We start from the raw sequence: 23,927 nt of genomic DNA on the forward strand, positions 1-23,927 counted from the left end.
GCATTAAATACTTAGCAGGTGATAAAACAATGAATCTTTAAGTTGGAATAGGAGGAGCTGGAGTTTTTGCAGCAATGAGAAGCCTCTGATTAAGTTGACTCAAAGTTTCATGTAACTATCAGATGACACGGTTGGGTATAAACCTGATTCGTTACAGCATCTTTAACCATAATCATGACATTTTAATCTCAGCTTGAATATAGCCTCACCCTGATCCTGCCTCACACTGAATGTTCTGCATGCCAGTTATCTAATGAATCTATTTGTTTTTAAATGCTATAGCACGCTCCGTTTTAACGCGGCGGCATGTTGCATCAACACACAGCAGCTCATTATTCCAGTGCAAAAACAAAGGCCACTGATACTAAATATAGATTACCACAGGTACAAGGCTCAAGAGTGCTACAATTTCTCACAACTGAATCTGGTATTATTGTTATTAAAAGAGCAGTGAGCAAATGTCAGGGAATAAGAAAAACCATTACACTGGCTAATGCTTTTAGCTCACAGGGAGATTTATAAATGCAAAGAAATAACCAGAGAAAACTCCGGTAATTACTCTATTTGTCCATGGAAACTGCAATTTTGTTTAATTTTGGATTGTCCAGTTTCAACCCAATAATGGGTTGAAATGTGGTCAACTGATCACACTGATGGTTTGTAGCATGATAAGAGACAAGCTTCGACTGTAGTTGGAATTCATGGGACTTTGAGTCAAACCAATCCTAGACATGGTATTTTACAGTGCTGGACAAATCTGGCATGACCACTTGACTCCATCACAAGGGTAACAGTAACATTAATGACAATACACTGGTCATATTTGTAAGAGCATTCCATAATATAATCAAGTATGATGTTGTTAAGGTGGAGAACAAGATCAGAATAATACCCATACAAACTCCTTTTACTTTTGCTGGAAAATACAGATCACAACCCAGATTGACTTCCTTCCTCTCGTTTTATTTGTCGTGTGGAGCAAACAGCCTGACTTTGAGTTACGCTGCAGAAAAGAAGGCTCAGTCTTTATCTAGCAGTGCCGTCATCTTGGTGACTGAAGCTCCCATTGCTCGTGGTTATTAAGTTCAGAAAGCTGCTTAGCAACATATGTAAGAAAGTCCAGCCAGAAGCAGGGTTATGGGCAATATCGCAACACATTCAGTCACAGTTAAAGGAAAATAAGATCAGTGAAGGCCGAGAAGATAAATGCACAATTCCACAATGCTGCGGTTTGTTCTGTGTGGTGAAATGTGAAGTGTTGACTTCTGGCCTCTTTTCAGCCAATGAAGTCAAAGCTTGAGTGTTTTTTCTTTTTAAACCAGTGGTGATCACCTGGTTAGACATGCTCGAGTTTAAACCCACACAGGACAGAACAGCACCAGTCTGGATCACTAGTCAGAGTGCCCTCAAAACGAAGAAACATTTAAGGCTTTGTTGCCATCTAGTGGACAAAAGCCCACTTAGTCACGTTCAACCAATAACATTGTGTCTTTAAACATTCTGGATGGATTTACACTGAAACTGCACCACATACATAGTGTATAGTAATAAAACTGTGCATGTTGGTGACAATGGTTCTGTAATAGTTATGATGTTATTTATCTATATAAATTTCTATTATTTTGAGTAAATCCACCCTTTTGTTACAGATAGCTCTATTGCACATTGTGTAATCAGTGTGCATCTGCAGGCATTTCTTTCTAACTTTCTTTTTGTTTTGCTTTGGCATGTTAATGGATTTGTGTGTGTGTGTGTGCATGAAAAAGGGTTTGTGGTGTCACAGGAATGCAGCATTAACTGTAATCCTGAGCAAAAAAAGTTGGCAACGTGGGATACAAAGGCAACCCAGCACACTTTATGTGTGTGTTCATGTTTAAGACTGCATGTCCAGGATGATTATGGGTCTGGAATTAATATGACTCTACTCTAAAATAAGCTGTTATAATGGCTGCTTAACTGCTGTGACTAAACATGCAAGCACACGATTGTGTTTGTGTTCGTGTAAGACATCATGGGCACAGAATTCTCTTGGCACACCTGAAGCGGCTGACACACCTTTGACACACTCTTGAGATAATAAAACTGCATATAAATATCCATTAACAACACTTAGAAAGTGTTCTACACTTAACAGAAATAAATCAACAAATAAATACATTAACAGGACTCACAAGTATATCTGGATCTAAACACTCAAAGTGAAATCTAAGATCACTGGACAGCCTGAAGAACATATTTTACAAAAAAAATAATTAGAAAAGAGAAAACAACTAAGACACAATGAATTTCTGAAGCTTACAAAGGCATTTGCAATTTACTTAAACCTGAAATAATTACTCAAGTATGTAGATGATGTAAAAACTGGGGATTACAGAGTGAATTTACATTTACTGATTTAAAATTGAAGTCAAGAGCAAAAATACATACCAACCAGATCTTTTTAAGCCACATTAAACAGAACTAAAAATAAATAAATAAATAAAAAACACAAGAAAGTAGCTAAATGAACACATCAGCAAACAAATGAACACAAAAATGTGTTTAGTGCTTTTTAGTGCTTCGTTTTGTTCATGGAGGCAGTCTTATCCACAAGTCAAGAGACTGAAGTAATGATTAAATGATGTAAAAAATATTCGTTTTTAATCTCACATGTTCTGCCTTGCCCAGTCCAGTTCTCACAACTTCTTGTCCTCATCAGATCTCCTTTTTATGACTTCTTACTTTAGTTTCCTTGTGCGCACTTCAGTGTTATGTCCCCAAAAAAGCTCCAGAAGATCCATGGACCAGATTCAGTGCATGAATGTGTGTCATGGTGTGTGCACGTGTAAATGTCCCCTACACCAAACCAGGTCAGCAATCATGCTCCACTTTTATTTCTTTTCCACAAAGTTGCATTGAGTTCCCCTCCATCTTTGCTGAATCCAGGTTGGATGTTGCATTCTCCAGATTTGGGTACCTGTGTGTGGTCAACATAAAGGTTCCCCAGATTTTTCTTTAACTTCATTCTTCGAGTGTGCTTTCCATAATCAAAAGCAAGCAGAGAGAGCAGAAAGGACACCCCTGCGATATCAGAAAGTGGCAGAATAATCTCTGAAGGACCTCTTGCTCATCTAACTACTCTAAGGTGCTACTTCAGCAGGTTTACTGTGCTTTGTAAAGTATTTACAAACAAAGCACAGATGCTTGTACGGTCTGTGCCAGCTGCCTCTCCTGGGTCCATCCTTCTAGATTCTTGTCTACATATTTGTGTTGAGTCTGTATAGATCACGACTATTTGGCACTGCATGTTGCAATGTTAGCCATTAGTTCTACATCGCTACTACTAGCTTGTTTTCATGCATTTCGATGCCAGCAAACTCGTTTTATATTGATGTACTATTTCAGAGAGCACAGTTTCTTCTTTTTTGTTCTGTTTTTGCAGGTGACTCTTCAGATGGAGGAGGTAGAAGCTCAGCACAACTTTACCAAAGCTATTCTGCTTCAGGGCTGAAAATTGGGGCTTTTTTTTTTTTTATTTAAATAAATTACAGCCTTTGTGCACTCCACATTGAATGTATAAAGCGGTTAAAATTTCTTCAAATTTTTCTTATTTTAACTGCAAGAATGGCAGCTGAGCTCAACAGCTCAAGTGTTGCTTCCCATGCAGTCCAACGTTATGGACATAAATTAGACACCGTGGTTATTTTTCATGCCTAAACACATACTGTGATATATAATATAGTGATATCGGGGAAATATTTTCTGTTTATTTCTTTTTTCTTCATACTGTACAGGTCTATCATTGGGAGGAAATTTAACTTTAGCGTATCAGCTGAACTACACTGACAGAACTAGTGGATATTATTTTTTATATTATATTTGTTTGAATCTCATTCTGCTTTTTTCTAAATATAGAGGTCATTAAAAACACTCCATATGAGTTGGAAATATCTGACTTATAAAATATGATCCTTGGGGAGGAACCTAAGCCGACAGGAGATGTGATATGTGAAGGGAGCTGAGATGAAATCCGATTCCAGCATCTCCAGAGAGAAGAATATCACATAACCACCACTTTAAAGTACAAGAGAGAAGCAGAGGAGGGAAGCAAATGGTGAAAAACTGGATCTATTTTTGTAAAACTCCTACTTCACTGTGTTAATTCAACAGTCACTAATTACAAAAACTGCATTTTACGGGTCATGTTTAAAGAAAAAAAACTGTAGATATGCTTTTCAGAATTACATCTATCCACTTGTGGTTTTCTGAGAGGAGTGAGTGGGAGTTGTGAGAAATGGAGGGAGTGGAGAAGATGGCTCTAGAAATGAGGGGCTGAGCAGTAGAGGAAGCAATTGCTCTACTTTTGATGGAGTTTTTTTTTCTATCAGCTTCATAACGGTAATGGACAGAGTGGTGGGGAAGCTAATGGTGTAGGAGGGCGTGAGGCAGCATGACGAGATGAGGAGGAAATCAATGTTTTTAAGCTTTCGTTGGCGTGGTTGGCGTGATTGAAGCCAGGATTTTACATGTCATGTAGACCTGTTTGGAAATTTTCTTGTTTTCCTGATTAGAGCATTACATATTTGTGATAAATCCTGCATCTTTTTCTCCTCTTTGAATCTTTTTGATGATTCTGTTTAGCAGTTTTTAAAGTATCTGAATTATCTGTAAAGTGGATATTCAGTCATCTGGTTTTTTCCTGTGTTGTTTTTCTGATGCTGAATTTCATATTTGCCTTGTCATTTAGTCCTTTTCAATTTTTTTTTTAAAAAGCTTTTGTCCTCCAACTTCAATACATCACATTCAGTAGTTAATTATTTTTTCTTTTTCCTTTCATGTCTCTCTCTGTTCTGCATTTTAATTTGGGCTACAGTTTCATCTTTCCAATTCTAGGTTTTTAGTTTATCAAATTTGTTTCTATTTGGGGAAAAAACAAAAAAAAAAAAAAACAAAAACCATATACCACTCAGCTGGCTCAGTGTCTCTCTACTGCTCTCCAAGGTACTATTTTTACTTGTTACCCCCTCCCACTCCTGCATAGATATATCTGGAAACAGATTTTCCTAAGTTTACTCTATCTGATCAGTCAACGTCATCTCTGTGCAGTTAATCTTTCAGCTGCGAGGATTTTCTTGCCTTCGCTCACTTTCTTCGTACTCCATCTTATCTTGCAACAGCACTCTCCATCAGCTCAAGTCTCCCTCTGAACGAGTGGGTTTACTGACATTTTACAGAACGCACTACATGTGTTTAAATCTCCTCCATCTGTTATCCCAGCCTGCTCTGTATATTCTCACTTCTCGCAGCATTTTCTCCTTTTTACTTACTTGAACTTTAGTTGCAACTTCCTTCATGTTTCCTTGGTAATGCAATCACAGATCTTTTTTTTTTTTTTTTAACCTCTTTCCCTTTGCTCTTACTGTGTATTCGGTATGTCTATTCAGGTCCAGTCAAAACTATCTTGCCATTGTTGCCATGTTGTCATTTTTCTCTCCATCACATGTCATCACCAGCATGGCAGCTCTCCTCTCCATGTATGATAAGAACTGGAAAGAAGAATGCGTCCTGGTAGGATGGAGGTCGATCCCTTTCTGCCTCTCTCCCCTCTCCTCCTCTGCTTTCCTGCTCTGCTTCCTCATCCCTCTCTCTTCCCCTGTCTTCCCTTCTCTCCTCCTCTTCTTCCTCATCCTCATCACCTTCTCCCTCAAGAACTCCTCTGGTCTCTTCGTTGTTCTGTCTTGAGCCTAACCCCAGGAATCCTCCAGTTCCTCCTCCTCCTCCACCTCCGCTGCCGCCACCACCACCACCTCCACTACTTCCTCCACCCCCACTTCCTCCTCCATCTTCCCTACTTCCTCCCAGTCCTCCACCCATGCTTCTTGAATGAAACAGGCTGTTCTGGCGCCCACCTCCGAGTCTCCCTAGAGAGAATCCACTGCGACTGAGCACCAGTCTTCCTCCCATCCCTCCGCCTCCTGGTCCTGCTGCTCTAATCCCTGCCACGGTAGCATTCAGGAGGGCTGTGGTTCCCATCGGGGCCCTTAGCCTGGAGGGAAGACTGGCGCTTGATGTGGTTCTCCGACATCTGGGGCAACTCTGGAGGAGATAAGCTGAGTTGAAGACCACAGGCAGAGCCAGGGGAGGCGGATTTGTCCCCGTGGTTGGGGTGATGCCCGGAGGCCCAGAGATGGGTGTAGAGACTGTAGGATTTGTTCCTCCACTTGTGTCCAAGTCCATGAGGAGAGCCTCAGAGTAGCTGGGGACCATTTGTTGGTTGCAGCGGATGTGCCACTCCAGTTCAGTCATGTCTACAGTATTGACACGAGAGATAGCTCTGTAGCTTGTGCCATTTAGGCCAATTCCGATCCCAATTCCTCCTGGATGGATTCCATTCTCAGTTCCTCCTTCAACCCCATCGCCTCTTCCACCTCCACCTGGCCCTCCTCCACCAATTCCTCCACCTCCACCAGAGTCCTCATCCTCTCCAAAGAGCTTCTCCACATGATAGTGGACATACGCCGTGCGATATTCTGACACTACCCGCAGCGGCCATGACAGGAGGAAAGCAGAAGCCAGCCAGAACACCCTGTGCCTGGAAAACCATGGTTGGTGAGCAGGATCTGGGAACGCCAGGATATGCTCGCGGAAATCCACATTCTTCAGGTGCATTCCTTCTCTGGCTTCCATGTAGTCGTCAAGCCCCTCGTTCTCCCCGAAGAAACGTGCTCGCTTGCAGTTCCAGAAAAAGAAACAACATACTGTCAGGATTGACTTATGGACATTTGTAGAATAAAATTCTAAAACAATACCTGGATTGTATCAGATTTATAAGTCTAAGAACAGAAGCAAATAAACTTGCAGCTACAGCTTACCTGGGTGAGGTAGGCTGCTTCAGCACGTGCACTGGAGAAGCTGAAGCATGCAAAAAAAAAAAGAGAGAGTCTGTTTCAATGTCAACAACAACAAAAGATACCACTAAAATCAAACTTTATTTTAAGTCAGTTGCTTTGAAACTGATTAATGTACCTGAAGCACTTTGTGAAGCGGAGGCGAACAGCAGGATGCAACTGCAGGTCCAGCAGCTCTTTTGACACATCTTTGACACCATAGCGGGCATAGTCAAACTCTGAACTTGATGCATGAGTGTTCACACGCTCATGGTAAACCTGAGGAGGACATAAACAAAGAGAAAGAGAGAGTTGAGGAAAAACAAATTAGAAGCATGGTTACTAAGTAATATTTTTTCTGCTTATAGCTGCACACAACTCAACACTGTTAATAAAGAAATATCTCTTACAAGAGTTTAGAAAATGATTCAAAGTCTGAGTAAGGCAAAGCCAGAGTTAAGTGAAACCATTATGTTAGACAACAACATGTTAAAACCTTGGAAACTATATTTTACAGAATTGTGGAATTTGCTTGTTCTTTTATTAATTAAAAGCAAACAGGAGCTGATCCATCCCAGCTAGCTTTGTATCAGACAAACACTGAACAATTAATCATTTTTAAATTGAAATTGCAGTTGATGATGATCAGGGTTTCAAACTTGCAGCATCCACAGTTTAACAAATCCACTCGCCTCAGATATATTTCCTGTTCTCTTTCTTATGCAACAGTAGGCTGACCAAAGGTCCCCTTTCACCTGGACATTTCCTCTATTTGAGAGTTAAAAAATGCGCCTGGCCGGGATGTCAAAATTGTTCGTGATTTTGCTCCATTTCAGCCTCAGATATGTTTACATCAGGTTTGCGTTGCATTTCATTCCACATACTTGCTTTTTTATTATCCACTCTCTCACAGCTGGTGAAAGGAAGGGGGAGAGGAGGCAGCTGCAGGGCAGAGAGGACAAACTAATTGGGCGTTTGCGCAAATCTGTGGAGAAAGTGTGGCTTACTCTTCCTCCTCTTCCAACTTTTTCCAGTGAGAGGGTTCAACACCTTAATAAGACGAGACGAAGACGAGCTAGGCTGCATGTTTTAATTAATCATGTGATCACATTTTCAAACCTCATCGTGGATTAATTTTCTATAAATAACTGAAATGCTTTGACAAAAAAAACCATTGAGGACATAAAACAGTCCAACTTGTGAAATGTCCTGATGAAGAGAATAAAGACGGTGTTACCGAGTTGCTCTAAATGTAATTAAAGTTCAGTTCTCAGATAATGTGTTGATGGTGGTAAAAACTAAATTTTAAACTCTGATATGGCTCAGGAATGACTACAATATCAGTAGATTTTGCTTCCATCTCTGTGATACATGAAGGTCTCGGCATAACAAGTGTTTCCATCTTCGCCTCCCTCGGAGAGTTAAAAAAAAAAAAAACAGCATTTCTGTCTGATTTTCAAGTGGCTGAAACCTAATATTTTTCCAACATATGTTCTCTGCTGGTTGGAGTGTGTGCACCTGCATGTGCATGCACGTGTGTGTGTGTGTGCACATCAGGGTAAAACTCTTCTGTGTGCAGAACAGAAATCATGCAGTGGCGTGGTGTAAGTAAGATAAATAACATCAGACTGCTTAGTTTTTCCTAAAAGGACAAAGTATAAACCTGTTCTAGAGGAAATGTGACCTTCAGGCTTAAGTGTTTTGGTCACAGGTTGCATCTTGCAGTTGTTCATATCTCAACTTTGCATCCTTGTGTCAGAATTTATAGCTGTTCATATTTGGATTTCATCTCATGATGATCCTCCATCTCATATAGAAAATGTATTTCTGCATTAACACTGAACAGAAGCTACAATATAAAAGATTAAATTGCTAAATAAACTGCAATAAATTGGTCAGAAAAATCCCAATTTTTCCCCCCCACATTGTTCAGGCCTAATCTTGTCTGAAGGCCTGGAGACTATTTATAAGAAGAAGGAAATGCAGCGTTGCAAATGTTGGATGGATTACAACCAACTTGTGGACTGAACAGCTAAGCTAACAATCTTGTATAAAAGTTTTTATGGGACTGTATGTTCACACGAGGCTGTTCACTGGAACTGTGACAACACAGTTTTTACAAACTTTAACTCGAAGCAACTGAGATGAATGAATTAAGTCTCTTGCTCCCCCACTGGTGTGCTAAAATTACACTGATGCATCTTGGCCTAATCCTCAGCAGAACACACCCAGCATGAGCGTTTAGGTTTGGGTTAATAACTTAGTCCAAAGCTGTACGGTGTATAAAATTTTAAATATTTACTTGTGTTTGTAATCCTACATATAAGCATTTTGGTCAAGTTAAAACAAACTTTGTTCTGTTTTTCCCATTCAGTAGTTCCCTGTGAGATCTGGGATCTGTTATTCATCTTTAGTGTCTCAGCAATTTTATTTGCTCGTTCTCTTATAACTCTGAAACCTATTTCTATTTATTTAGCAATTTTTTTAAATAACTGACGTTCGCCTGAGTGGTTAACTGCACATTTTCTCTGTGGACTGAAAATTTAACAGTGTAGCTAATAAAAGTGCAGAAAGAAAATGTTGAGTAAGAAGAAAGAAAAGGAAATGTGTGTTTCAGGGGAAGTCACCTCACCTGTGTGGTTGTGTATGCGTCTCCATTGCGGTACCTTGTCACCTGTCTGGTCCTCCTCACATAGTGATAGCTGATGGCTTTCCACCAAATACAGGGAGTGGCCTGCTGAAGTCTTTGCACACGCTCGTACACTTCCTGCATGACAATTTGAAGGATGAATCAAATCAATTAAAGCCACCTTTAAAATATGTAAGTAAACTTCCCACAACTAATGAGATAAAAATGAGATTACTGCTTGAAAAATTCATGCACTGGCAGTACAAGCTGGAACAATTAAGGTTGCTATTGTTTGCAGAACAGAAAACTGATGTCTGTGCAATCTGTTGCAAAACAGGCCCTGCCAAAGCTCCTTGATTGCAATGATTCTTTTAAATTTCCTCTAGACATCTGTTTTTGATAGAAGATATAAAAAATTGTCAATATACAACATGCTCCTGATATTAGAGCAAGCCAGAGTAGATAAAAAAAAGTAGACTGATGCCCTCAATTCAGCTCATTTCCAACAGACTCTGCAAGCTAATAATCTTCCCATGCTTGAGTGTAAACAGGTAAAAATGTGTTTATATCTCCTGAACACCGTAATTACACTGATTTATCCATTCTGTTTCAAAGCTTTTGCAGGGACAATAATAAATGAGTTTAGATTCTCTGTCATCTTTTATAGATACCTGGAATTCGGCATGAGCCAACATGGCGGTCTTGGAGAAGCAGTGCCAACATTCCACCAGGTAAACCACATACAACATTGCCAGGAAAGCCAGGGGGATGTAGACATAACCGCTGGAGCACGGACTCTCCAAGTGCAGGATGTCATTGTAGTAGGCCTCGTCGTCATCACCAAGAAGGATGGAGGAGGAGCCGAGAACAGGCACACGACAGAGCGCGCACCAGGCCAGCGTAGCAAAACAGCCATACATGAGGAGGGTCAGGAGGAGGCACTTCCAGTGGGACTCCCGGCACAGGGAAGAGGCCAGAGACTGCTGGACTGGCCTTTGCTGTTGAGAGATATGACAAAAGAAGAGATGTAGGCATTAGCCCCAAGTCTGTTCTTTGACCTGCTGTATTTTTTATGTGGCTTAGGGCAAAACATTCGACAAATTTCTTTCTACTCATGTTGACAGTCAAGACTATGATAAATAATCTAGGACGCTTCGCAGTGTCAATATTTAATCATGTCTGGCAGGTGAAAAAGATTTCAGGCTTTCCTCATGAAAGAAACTGATTTTATGTTCCCTCCAGATCCCATGGTTTAGTTTTGATATCCTTCCTGTTTGGTAAATGGTGTCATATTTCTGACCAAGTCTGCAGAATGAAGGCTTGACCAAAAGGAACACATTACCCATCATAGGATAATTGCTGCATATTAGACACATGCTGTTTATCCTCTCACTCTCTAAGTGCACACAGCCTCACCTCCACTGAAGACATCACATTACATTGCACTCAAACACAAACACACACAAACACACACGCTTCAGAAATACGGACATAGCTGGTCTAATGTGCCCCTCTTCTCTTTCTCTTACCATCTCTCAATCCACACTCACACCAACATGCACGTTCTCAGCATTGTAATGCAGCCAGAGGAGAGAATGTGAATAATTTAGAAGAGAACTAAGCTTCTAGACTGTTCTCCAGCCAGCTGACTGTGTTCCAACATCAGCAGCATATCAGCACTGATACAATTTGTGTGTGCGTGAATGAGGACGGGACAGTGAGCTTGTGCCAAAAGATGAAAAAAGCTGGTGAGCAGTGTGTGTGTGTGTGTGTGTTTGTATAAGAAGACTTAAAATGTTGGTAAAATGTTTGTCTTCCTACTTTGTTGAATGCGTCAAAGAAAAAGAACTACAAAGTAGATGACACAAAAAAGGATGGGATGACACCAGTGTCCTTCCCTCCCCTCAGTTAAGTCTGCCAGTACTGTCAGCACATCTCTCCCTCCATTAATCTATCACACAAGCCCCTTTCCCTTCCATCTTTATCACTCACTCCTCTTCCTCTCTCATGTACACTCTCATTGTCTCCCTGTCCAGCACTGTGGAGCCACAATATGATAATTGACTGGCTGCAACACACACACACACACATCCACACAAAGCATCTCTCTTTTTTTTTTTTTTTTTTTTTTTTTTAACAACTGTACATTAAGGGCAAGTAGTGAAAAGCAGAGTGAAGGGCACCTTCTCTCCACCATACGTTCATCACTTAACAAAATGCCCCAAGAACAGCATTTGACTGTAGGCTTTTGGATCCAAAAATAGGACTGGTTATTTTATGAAGGCAGGAAATGGTCAGTGGTACTAATTTAATATGCTTTATGCTTTTTGAGAGTCTCCTCTTTCAATATCCTTTGTTCTTATGTAATATTTTTTCTCCTTTCCATAATTTTCCCTCCCACCTTTGAATCATTTACTCTCCAAACTCTCCTCCCCTTTCATCTTCTCCCTCAACGTCTCTTGCGTTACGTCCTCTGAAAGTCTGTCTCTAAGTGGATTGATCGGGCTAAAAGTGTAGTATATAGCGTGTGTGCGTGTGTGTTGGGGGGGGGGGGGGTTGACTGAGACAGAAAACTAGTCATGAACGTTTCATGAATCCAAAGTCTGAATGGAAGTAAAATGAGAGAGAAAGAAGAGACAAGCAAATGGCAACAGTGACAGACGTCCTCCTGTGCGTCCTTCTATTGTCCTCCCTTTCTATCACGTTTTTTCCCTTCTAGCTCAAAATCTCACCAGTACTTTTTCATGTTATCTTATTCAACTGAATGGTGCAAAAGAAAACAACATTCTAGCAGTAAAACAGGACCTGGAAGGTCAGAGTCCACATTTTTATCAGGACTCTGCAGCAGTGTGGCCAGTACAGGGAAATCTAGCCCAAGACAGGAGTCAAATTATTCCTGTTTGCACTTACGGTGCCAGAATGAGCAGTTTTCTCCGAGACAGAAGGCTCAACCAAATGTGTTCTCACTAAGTGACAGCATCTCTAACTTACTTACAGGTCTCAAAGCAGCAGTACCACTAATAAGACAGAGACCGTACAAAGTCCATAATGTGATGTAAAGAAGATAAATATGCACTTCTCTGTCCACCATCAACGCCATATGATGCTGGCTCTTCACAGATATGGGAATTTGAGGCTAATTCAATCACCACATAGCTGCTAATATTGGGTCAGTTTCCCCATCCAACAACCAATATGTACAATCACTGCAATTTGAGCTGCTTTGTTCACAAGACTGAATGTCTTATTATCAAGGAGAGGTTGCCAGGAGAGATGGTGGACTAAAGGTAATAATGTAATAAGGTTTAGACCGTATGCAGACAAAAGCAGGACATGGGAAGATTAGCAACAAAAGAAAAAAAAAAGAAAAACAGCTTTAATGCAGAAATATTACAAATCACTGAAACTGCGTGAATAATGAACTGGCAAGAAACAGAAAAACAAGGAGTGATATTATGCAGAAATAAAGATTGACAGAAAACATGTGAAAGAATTAGATAGCTCAACCAAGTGTGAAACAAGAAAAAAAAAGCCTAAAATGAAAATTAACTAAGAAAGCCCTGACCACCATTTGTGTGCAAATCATAATCCCAAACAACTTTAACTGATCAGATCAACAAGCAAACCTACAAACAGGGCAAGTCTGTGAGCAAGAGCTACTTGTAGCTGCTGGTATATGAGGACTGGTCCAAACTTGTGTGTTTTGACCACAAACTAAAATCTTGGAGCCTGGCAAGAGGGATCTTCTATTTACTGTAATCTAGCAAATCTTTTCCTTATCTCATTTCCCAATTTGTACATAATTTGATTTGTTCTCCCAACCCCTCTCCTTACATCTTTCGCCCACTAGAGGTGAGTAGATGAGACGAGGGTATGAAGGAGAAATGAGGAGAAAGGAGTTGTGGTAACAGCACTTGGAGGTTAGCTATAACATGACAAAAATGCATCACTTAACTATTAAACCTGTTGCAGCATACATGTGCTTGAAAATATTTATGTTAACTTCAGTGTAGTTAACTCAGAAGGATTCATGCATCAGTGCCAGTTCGGATGTTGTAGTAGTTGCAAAATCAACTTCCATGACTGACACTCCAGCAAGCATCCCCTCTCCTTGTTCCTTTCTGAAAAATATTTCACTGTTAGCAACAGGGCCACAAACATGAAGACAAAGGAAACTAGGGGGCACTGAACAGACAAATGAGATGAATCTTTTGCTGCCTTGTGAGATTAACTATGGGGCCGTCCCCATAACACCTGATTGCACCAAAACCGCAAAAGTATTTCAGCAAACCACCCTTTCATCTCCACGAAGCCATGGATTAGCCTCCATGAAACCGACCATGTCTGAAGCCAGGTACCAGAGTGGATAGGTTTAAGTCCTCTACCGTCTGCGGTACTGTGTGGACAGCGAAGACGCACCACTAAAGGATGTGACGTCAATGTGATGAACACGCGGCGATTCCCAATCCACCCTTCCTCGGGTTTTTTATGCTTTATAGTCAACCATTTTTTGAAGAAGAAGTTCAACTTCTTTATTAATCCATAGAAATGTTTCTTTTTTGCCTTGCAGTGAATCCTCAGCTATCTTCTCTTCTATTCTCTTCTATTCTATTCTATAGTCATTTAGCAGACGCTTTTATCCAAAGCGACTTACATTTGAGAAAAAGAACACAAGCATGAATTCAAACAAGATGGGACGTCATTATTAAGTGAAAGTCAGACTGCTTTGAGTCCAGTTGGACCAGGTGCTGTCATGTAGTGCTAGAGGCAGTGCATATATATATATATCTTTTTTTTTTAAAGTTTTTGTAAGTAATTTTGTTTAAATACAAACATCACGATTTCATCAAACAATATCATCTTGTTATCTTGAGCATAAGTGCACGCAGCTTATTCAGTACTTGGTTGTGCCAAAGAGCTGGACAAATCTTTCTAACTCATTCTGTTGAGTAGAAGAGTTATGCTAAGTGTGGAAATGCTCCTTAAACAACTGAGTCTTTAGCTTGCTCTTAAAAGTGGATAAGGACTCTGCGGATCGGACGGAGTTTGGTAGATCGTTCCACCACCGGGGGACAACAGAGGAGAAGAGTCTAGCTATTGATTTTGCGCCACGTTGTGGTGGGAGCACTAGGCGTTTTTCACTGGCAGAGCGTAACTGTGGAGAGGGAGTGTAGCTCTGGATTAAGGAGTGGAAGTAGACAGGAGCCGTTTGGGTTATTGTTTTGTAAGCCAGAAGCAGAGCTTTGAATTTGATGTGTTCTGCAACTGGAAGCCAGTGAAGAGCAATTAGCAGCAGAGTGACATGGGTTCTTTTGGGCTGGTTGAAGACCAGACATGCTGCTGCTTTCTGGATCATCTGCAGAGGTTTAACTGAGCATGCAGGCAGGCCAGCCAGTAAGGAGTTGCAATCTTCTCTGCTTCCAATGTGAACTTCCTGCAACACGCAGTGAGCCTTTATCTGCGCATGTGTTGTTTTGCTCTAGTTTTGGAAGGTTACTCTTTAGCACCCCCCACAGCCTGTAGTATGTACTACAGGGGTGTCGTGGGGACGTTGAAGCCTTTCTCCGAGTTTTCACCACCATTTTCACATCGTTTTCATTCCTGAACCGGCTTTGGTGCCATGTGGACATAGACTATAACTGTCTTCTGACAGCATTCTCCTTACCTCTGTCTGAAGCCCAGGTTCTTACTAAAATGTAAGCCACCAACTTGATGCCTCTTCTGGTTAAGAAATTAACTCCCTTTGCTTGTGTCACAAGCTTTTGTAAAATCTCCCTCTGTCGAGCTTCTTGTGTTAAGTTTGTAGAGATCAAAGACAAATTCCAGTCTCTTAACATTAGAATTACCAGGATTTTCAGTTTCTCCTGCAGTCCCCCCTCCCTCGATCATAGTTAATCACCTCCTTATTTACCTATTGTTTTTTAAATGAGGTAGTCTGCATGTTGCTCCTCCACCCAGATTACAAGTGCAAGAGGCACATAACTTTCCCTTCAGTTCAGATCCGTAGAGATGATAGAATCTTTTATTCTGTTTACATTAGATAAATTTTTACTGCACTATACCATGCAGGTTTGTGCCATTATAACTTATTTTTTTTACAAGCTTTTCAGAGGAACATGGTTTTTGATGCTTTACAGGTTCAACTGATGACATAATTTCTGTACAAACTTTTACGTAAAACATCTATATATATTTCAGAGCACCCAAAGTCACAGCACACACAAATGTTAGAGAAAGAGCCCAGATAGCTGGCATGACAATGAACCACATACTTTTAGACTCTAATCACACACGCTGGACTGCGAACATCCCATGCAAACAGTATATATGTCATACTTATTCTCATACCACAATTATAAAAGACAGTGTTTATTAACTGTATTTGTTTAAGCCAATAAATGTTTCTGAATTTAATTATTTCAGTACTCTTGACACATACAGCACAGGTGGGACATGAATTTGTCATTACTTACTGTTTCAAATAGACTATCGGCTTTCTGGACTACACAGACCATTTGTACACATCTATCCCTGTATTAAAGTGTCTGATAAAATAGCTCACTCTCTGTCTCAGCTCACACTGATTCAGCTAGTTAGGTGTGACTGGAGCAGCTATAATTAGCAGCCCCAGCATGTGGGTGGCGAATGAGGTGAGGGGAGGAAAATATGCTGTTGATGCCTGCAGAGTACTTTTAAAATTATTCTTTTTCATCAGAACTGGATTGAGTCATCTGGGGATGTCAGGTTACTACCACCTGTGCTGCAATAGCAAATAAATTGTTAGCACTTGAACATTGTGTAATCATATACTGACAGTGTAATAGATATTATTCCTTCATATTTTAATGTTCAGTGGAGGCTGGAAATCCAGCAGCTGCAGTTATCAGCAAGTTTAGGGCTCATATTAATAAATTAATTTACTGAAAGTAGGAATTTACATATCAGCTCTATTCCATGTCATTTACTGCACAAGGTTTTCTTATAGGATGTCACAAAACATATAGAAAAAATTGCCAAACAACAAGAGCATAGAAGTTTATGTGATCTACAAGTCTGAATCCATGGCTGTCAGATGAAAACGCACAGATTGACCACTTCAGGTTAGAAGAAAATTGCTACCTAAAGTATCACAGGATCTTGTATAGGGTGGATAGAAGAGGTTGACAGGTGGATTGGGGCAGTGATTGCAGTGATGCGAATACTGAACTGAGCCAAAAGTTGAAGCTGTCATTTATCAGTCTGCATTTTAACCCTCACCTGAGTCCATGAGCTGTGGGGTGTGACCCAAAGGAAACTGATTATCAGGGAGCAGTTCAGAGTAGTTACTACTTCTCCATGGTGAAAGGTGGCTCAGTTTGTTTGTGGGTCAGATTAGGATATTTCCCAGACATCTCCCCAGGGAGCCATTAAGGATATGTCGCACCAGGATGAGGCCTCGGGATAATCCCAGTACCCACTGGAGAGAATATACTCCTAATGGCTTGTGAAGGCCTCTGAGTCACCCAGAGAAAGCTGGAGGAGGTGGCTGAGGAGAAGGAGATCTATTAATCTCCTATGTTTATCAAATTTAGTTTATTTGTCAAAAATAAAAACTAAATATGGAAGCTCTTCCCATTCTTTTTGGCAGAAATATTCAAATTCAATCAGGTTGGAAGGATCATCAATGTAAAAACATGTTCATGTCTCTCAGTGACTTTCATAAATTTCAGGCTTCAAATCTTTAAAAAACACAAAATTTGCAATAGTGAATCTTAAAATTGTTCTGCATATGACTAGCTTAACACATGCTGCTGCTATGTAGCATCAGTTTAACACTGCACACTTCATGCTTCATTTGCCACTTGTTGCTTGTTTAGCAAATAAATTATTTGTAGATTTTTTTCATAAAAAATATAAGGTTTTGCAATTATCTCCACAGTTTGTAATTTTTTTCCCTACACTTTATTCTTATCATGCAGCTCCATCTTGGCTTTATATTCATATATTTGATTTTCTTCTCTATTTGTTGATGTGTACTCTGTCATTTGGATGAATGCCATCCTATTGGTGAAACTTGAAAATGTGGCAGAATCAATTCAATGTTAACATCAGGTTTATATGGAGGAATGTGTGAATTAAAAACAAATTTTTAATATCAATCATGTGGTTTTTCATTGGTAATTATGCCTATGTGAGCTTATATGCATACCCCCTGAGGACCAGAGCAGATTAAGTTAAGGGAGATATAAATGTGCAGAAGCTTGAGAGGATGAGCGAGGTACAGGATGAAGCTATAAAACTCTACGAGGCAAGTCTAAAACAGGAAGGAGATCAGGAGGGGAAGATGAGGGAGAGTAATAGAAGCAGAAAGCAGATGCAGACTGAAATCATTGCATTACACTCCACTGTCTGTTCCCCAGTCGTGATGGAGACAGATTGGTGAAATAAAGTGAAAGATTTCATTTAACCAGGTTTACCGACTGCAAATTACCCAGCTAAGTTTTTAATTGACCTCTACACAAGTGTTAATGCTTATTGTCCATTTTACAAGCAGTACTTGATTACACAAGTCTTATGTTAGAAAGGTTTGTTAAAAAATTAAGCTGAACTCCTCTAAATGCAGTAAAATGCAGTGTTGATTGAAGCAGAGATCATTTAAACTAATCAATCAGATCTAAAACACCCATGCCGTTGATTAATTTGATTGATAATGGAGTTATTTGTACCCTTGAGACTTACAGTAACCTTGCCTACTGAGCAGGAACCCAGTGCCATCTTACCAGAGCACAAAAAAGCAGGAACACAAACTCCACCTCTCTGCTAGCTTCATGCAAACACTCAATAACCAAAGCAGACAATCCAACAACACTGGTACAGAGCCGTTTCAGGCATCACTGTGTACCACATTTTATCTTCTCTTATGTGCATCACTTTTTTCCCCCTGGAGGATTGTGACAGCATGACCTGCCCTTCTCTCCCTCTGATGAGAGTGCCTTCTTTGCCTTCATTAATCAATGGATGGTTAAGTTTAGACATTTACAATTAGAGTAAGGGTAACCCAATCATAAGTAGGCAAATCACATCATACTCAGCTCACCTGCAACCACCTGCCTGCTAGAGCTGCACAATATCAGGAAAACATATGATATGCAAAACCACTGTTGAAAGTTGCGATGACGATATCATCTGCGATAAATAAAATAAATAAAGCTAATGCTTTAACGCTTTCTCATTCAGACCTCCACTGGCTAAACTCTCATGAAGATGTCTGCTGAACTATATAGCTTGTGCTATAATAACGCTAGTAGCATGTTTTAGTAACTCTTCATCTGAATAAAAAAAATTATTTGATCATGTAGTATGGTGTCCTTCAACCTAAAGACTAGAGATAATATAGAAAATTGACAGCATTGGCAAAAATATGAAGCTGTTTCTTGTTTGTTTCTCTAACTTTTGATAAAATTAAGGATATTCATTTTATTTTTCAGTGTGGATTGTCAAAAGCAGTTTTTGTCAAATGAAGCAGAGTTTACATTAACTGATCGATGCCCACTATAAAAAACAGAATAACTTTGATATCGCCAGATAAGATGCTATCATCAGTAATTGTGGACCACTGTCTAACATCATTAGTCCAGATATCCATAGAACTGTCCTTGTCGGTAGGTATAAAGTTATTAGGACAAGCAGCAAAGGCGCCAAGGTAAGGTGGAGCAACACAAAAAAAGTTGGTTGAATTTGTCTATAGCTACTTGTGGTTGTCCTGTAGGTTTAGGCGTAGATTAAACATGTGTCCCCTGGTGGTTGGTACAAATGTTCAACAGAGTCAACTGTCTTGCAGAGTACCTGTGTGTGTAGTGTGTCATCTCTCCTCTAACCAACATAGTTTAAAACAACCAACGTGATGTTCTGTTTAGTCACAAGTTCTTCTGCATCCACATTTTTCTTGCTCCTCTTGTTATCTTCCACCATCAAAAGACTCATTCATGTGCTCTAGTGCCACAGTTAGCATCTACATGGAGCATCCAGGACAGCAAAATCCATTTGATTCACCTGCGAGCACGAATGCTCAGCAGCGTTTAGAACGTCACATCACTTCCTTAAAACATACAAATATGGACTATTTATCGCAGTTTAGGCAGTTGTCGCAATATGTATATTACACAGGTTAATATTGCAATGAAGGTAAATTTTCAATATATTGTGCAACCCTATTACCTGCTACAATTTTTCCCCTGAAACAACACAACAAAATATGGCATAGAAATTTTAACAATTTACGATAGAAGAAAAGATTTTAAAACAAAACTTTTATTTCTCATGATGTTCCAAGAGAATTTTTACAGGAGATAAAAATCTATCAGACTTTAAAAGTCCGAGAATTGCGGTCCAATTCTTGTTTCTGAAAAGCCAAAGAAATAATATGTAGTTCATCAAAAAAATGTAAAAAAAATAAATAAATAAATAAAAAATCAGACGGTCTCATCCTAGTGTGTGAGCCAGTATTAATTATGGAATGTGCACCTATTCTGCAGCCAACAGTAATTTCATCATGATCCTGACTTCCTGAAGCCGTGCAGAAGAACTTGAAGAGCTGTTCACAGCACAGATTTATAACACACAGTGTCAAACATTAGCTCATTTCACACATGACATATGCAACACCAGTGGTGTCAGTCTGTTAAAGTGATGGCAGTCAGTCATTTTCAGACTGGACACATCTTGAGAAAAAATTTTTCTACAACTTCCCTGCGAAAGTAATGAAGAGCCATGACATGGGCATGGCTTTTGCAGTTCCCACAATACCGAACAGTGCATGAAGCCTTGTATAATAGTCTTTTACAGTTTTCTATCAACATTTATGTCACCATATCAATTTGTACTGTTCTATTCTACAGTGATTTGGCAGATGCTTTTCTTCAAAGCGACTTACATCTGAAAAATAAGAACACCACAAGCAAGAATTCAAACAGGATGGGACGTCATAATTGAGTGGTCAGACTGCTGTGAGTCCAGTTGTACCCAGGTGCTGTCGTGTAGTGCTACAGGCAGTGTTTTTGTTTTTCCATAATAGTCCTTTCTTTAATTACGAGATCATGATTTCAACACACTATCATCTTGGGCGTAAGTGCATGCAGCTTATTCAGTGCTGGGTTGTGCCAAAGAGCTGGACAAATCTTTCTAACTTATTCCGACGAGTAGAAGAGTTAAGCTAAGTGTGGAAATGCTCCTTAAACAGATGAGTCTTTAGCATAGAGACCCAACCATGCATGGTATAAAACCAAGTGGCAATGCAAAGAAGCAGCTGTAAATGTAAACATGTTGGAAGGTTATTATTTCACCGGAAGAGTTCCTCTACAGACATCATCTTCATTTTTCTCAAGAGGAACTGCAGCATGTAAAACTTATCAGCATACAATTCTGTCAGCATCCTCTTAACAAGCGATTAAATGTCAGTCCACTGCTTCATCTATCAGTCTGTAGTTATGTTACTATGGCCAACCTAGTCAGATTTCTGTCTCCAGAAAAGCACCAAGAGTTTAATTCAAACATGACACCGACATGTATAGTTGCCACAGGATTTATGAAGAACAGTAAATGTGTGAAAGAGGCTTAAGAAAACACAACTGGAACAGAAGATGTGAGCTCACTTTTCAGGGTAAGTGTGCTTGATTCCTTACTAGAAAATGTATGAGAGCAAAGACATCTCTAAGTAAGCTATAAAAAGAAAAGAAAACCTTGCAGAATAGTTATACTATATGCAACATACATGGAAAATTTCTGGAAAAATGCAAATGAGGCTAAATTTTTCACAAATTTATATGATTTTCTGAGCTCCTAAAAATATCTGACGTTTTCCGATCATTTTACCACAGAGAGACACTGAAGCCGCTCCTTTCTCGACCATGAATTAAACTGGCCTTCACTGGAGTCAGTTTAATGGATTAGAGTGAGCCCATCAGTTCCACTTCACTCCTTTCTTCTGCAGGGTGTGCTTTATTTTAGATGGGTGATCATGCAAGCATATTTTGGACACAAATTACACTAAATAACCCTTGAAGCATTTTATTCCCATAAGAAAGAGCAAATAATACTTAGTCTGACAGGTCACACTTCCACACACAGCAAACTGAGCTCAGACTACCACAGAACAAATTGGTATTTTATTCTAAAATACAAAGATTTTTTCTCCTCTGCAGTTTAACTACAGACCGTTGGTGCTAATTCCAATTATAGACACAATCTCATTATGAGTTGTGCATCGTACTGCCCCAGATTAATGAAACACTTAACCACTGATAGAAAGTGTGCTTTCCGTTAGTGGTGAACAGATGTTTAAAATCCCGTTTCCTGAGTCACATACAGTATCAGCTTGATTCACTCTTCCCCTCAATGTTGATCCACTCCTCTTTATTCTGTTTAAGCTTTTTAAGCTAATATTAAATAGGTCATATATGGGTGATTAGGTTTCATAATGGGGATACAATAAACAGAGTACTGTTAAAGCATTATTAAGTAAAATTCCCTATAGTAACAACATAACTACTGATGAGAATGTGCTGTTAATAGTAAAGAAAGAAAAAGCAGCTTGACTTCCCACCTCTGAGGTACAGTGAATGCAGCTTTGAAGTTGAGATAAAGATGCGGAGGCTGGATGGTGCTATGTGAGCTGGGCTTGTGAGGTAACATTTCCCATCAAATCTGATCTGCTCACTGAATGGGATGTTTTCAAACCGGCTCCAAACAAAGTGGCTGGGATGTTTTTTTTGTTTGTTTTCAGTTTTTTGTGCTGCTACATAAGAAAAACAAAATATATGCTCTCTCTCTTTGTTTTTATCTACTTGTAGACTAAATAAATAAACAAACATACAGCCAAGGAGAGTGATTTTGCTCACATTATGTGCAATTGTGTAATTCTGGGTGTAAGTTGGGTGTGTGGCTATACTGTGATGCAATCCTCTTGTCTATTTCAGAGGTGACAGCTGGTGGATGACACGCTCTACTATACTGAAAAGACCATCTTTCCCAAGAGTAACACATCATCCAGCAGATGAACAGTTACTTCTAGTTTTACACGTTTTAGAGCCACTTATATCTAAACCACCGCCTGACTTCCATTCATATTTTAGCCAAGGTCCTTCTCTGTGTCCTTGCTCGAATATATGGGTAAACGATTTGAAACGGGGCACAAGCCAAGACAGAGAGCAGCGGAAAGCGTAAACAGACTACCGTGTCTTAGAAATGACTGGTTGTTTGGGAAATCATGTGGAAACAAAAGGTGATAAAATCAGCATCTCTCTCTGGATATCCTCATATTCGTGCGTAAACAAACGCGTGCTTATGAAGGGAAAGCAGAGAAGAAGAAGAAGTGGAAAAAAAGAGAAGATGTGTCCTTTCTTACCTGCTCTCGTCCCGACCCTTCCTCCAAAATGGGCTCTTCTGCGGTGGCCGTCTCCTCCTCCGTCTGCATTTTCCCTCTTGCCACTCCTTCCTCCACCTTACAACCGGCCACAGGCAGCTCCCACCCCGGTAACGTCCGAAGGCAGGGACCTCCCCGGCGGAGCAAGGAGCTCGGTCACCCCATCCGCCGCAAGTCGGTATCCAATTTCACGATGGCGGGGCCTGCGGCAAATAAGCATCATCTACTCCTGACTCGGCGGTACCCCCTGCGTCCTCCCGGCTTCTCCTTCCGTTCACCGTTTATCTTCTACCAGCTCCATTCTTCGACTCCGTGACCGGGTAAAAGAATGTGACTGAGCTGCCAAAGTCAAACACCCGTCGCCCTCCCTCAGCCGTTAGTAACACCACCGCCGCCGCCTCTAAGCAGAGACCGCACGAGCGTGCGTACACGTGAGAGCGCGTGACCGACAGAGAAGGAGAGTCAACTGAACCGGACAAGACTGAAGGAATTCACCCCCCAAGTTTGACGTTTTTTTATTTTCGTAGGAAAAAGTGGACACTAGACGAAATGTAGAAATGACAATGATGACTATCGTTATTTAACCTTGTTTAACCGAGGCTGCACCTTCCGTTGGGTCCCCGTTGACGTCATACACCAACATCCCCACCCCCTCATATCTTTATTTACCTGAGAGTCCGCACGCACGCGAGACTTCATAAGCTATTAGTTAGTTTGCATACGGTTGTGCCAAAAACATAATAATAAACATGAAAGCTTTTCACGCAGCACCCAGTGGGTTCATAGATAGATAGATAGATAGATAGATAGATAGATAGATAGATAGATAGATAGATAGATAGATAGATAGATGTTTAAAAGAGAGGAATGGGTTTTTAAATTATGATGTGACTATGATTTATGCAAATTATCTGTAAAATTGCTAGATTTTCACCAGCAAGATGGCATTTCTTGGAAATTATTATATGACAACAATTTTACCAGTCGTAATGTGCAACAATACTGTGTTGAAAACAGAAGAGCTCACAGGGAA

General features: G+C 40.1%; 1 protein-coding gene across 1 annotated transcript; it reads right to left on the reverse strand.

Moving 5' to 3' along the window:
* Positions 1-3,812: 3,812 nt before the first annotated feature.
* On the reverse strand, positions 3,813-23,511 carry LOC121640737 (transmembrane protein 151B). The gene is made up of 6 exons (XM_041986587.1): positions 22,877-23,511; positions 10,167-10,493; positions 9,499-9,633; positions 7,006-7,145; positions 6,852-6,891; positions 3,813-6,708 (listed from the first exon to the last, which is right to left on the reverse strand). Exons 1-6 carry the CDS (start codon positions 22,943-22,945, stop codon positions 5,476-5,478), a joined length of 1,944 nt encoding a protein of 647 aa, XP_041842521.1. The 5' UTR covers positions 22,946-23,511; the 3' UTR covers positions 3,813-5,475.
* Positions 23,512-23,927: the final 416 nt, after the last annotated feature.

Source organism: Melanotaenia boesemani, chromosome 5, assembly GCF_017639745.1.
Source record: "Melanotaenia boesemani isolate fMelBoe1 chromosome 5, fMelBoe1.pri, whole genome shotgun sequence".
NCBI classification, from domain to species: domain Eukaryota; kingdom Metazoa; phylum Chordata; class Actinopteri; order Atheriniformes; family Melanotaeniidae; genus Melanotaenia; species Melanotaenia boesemani.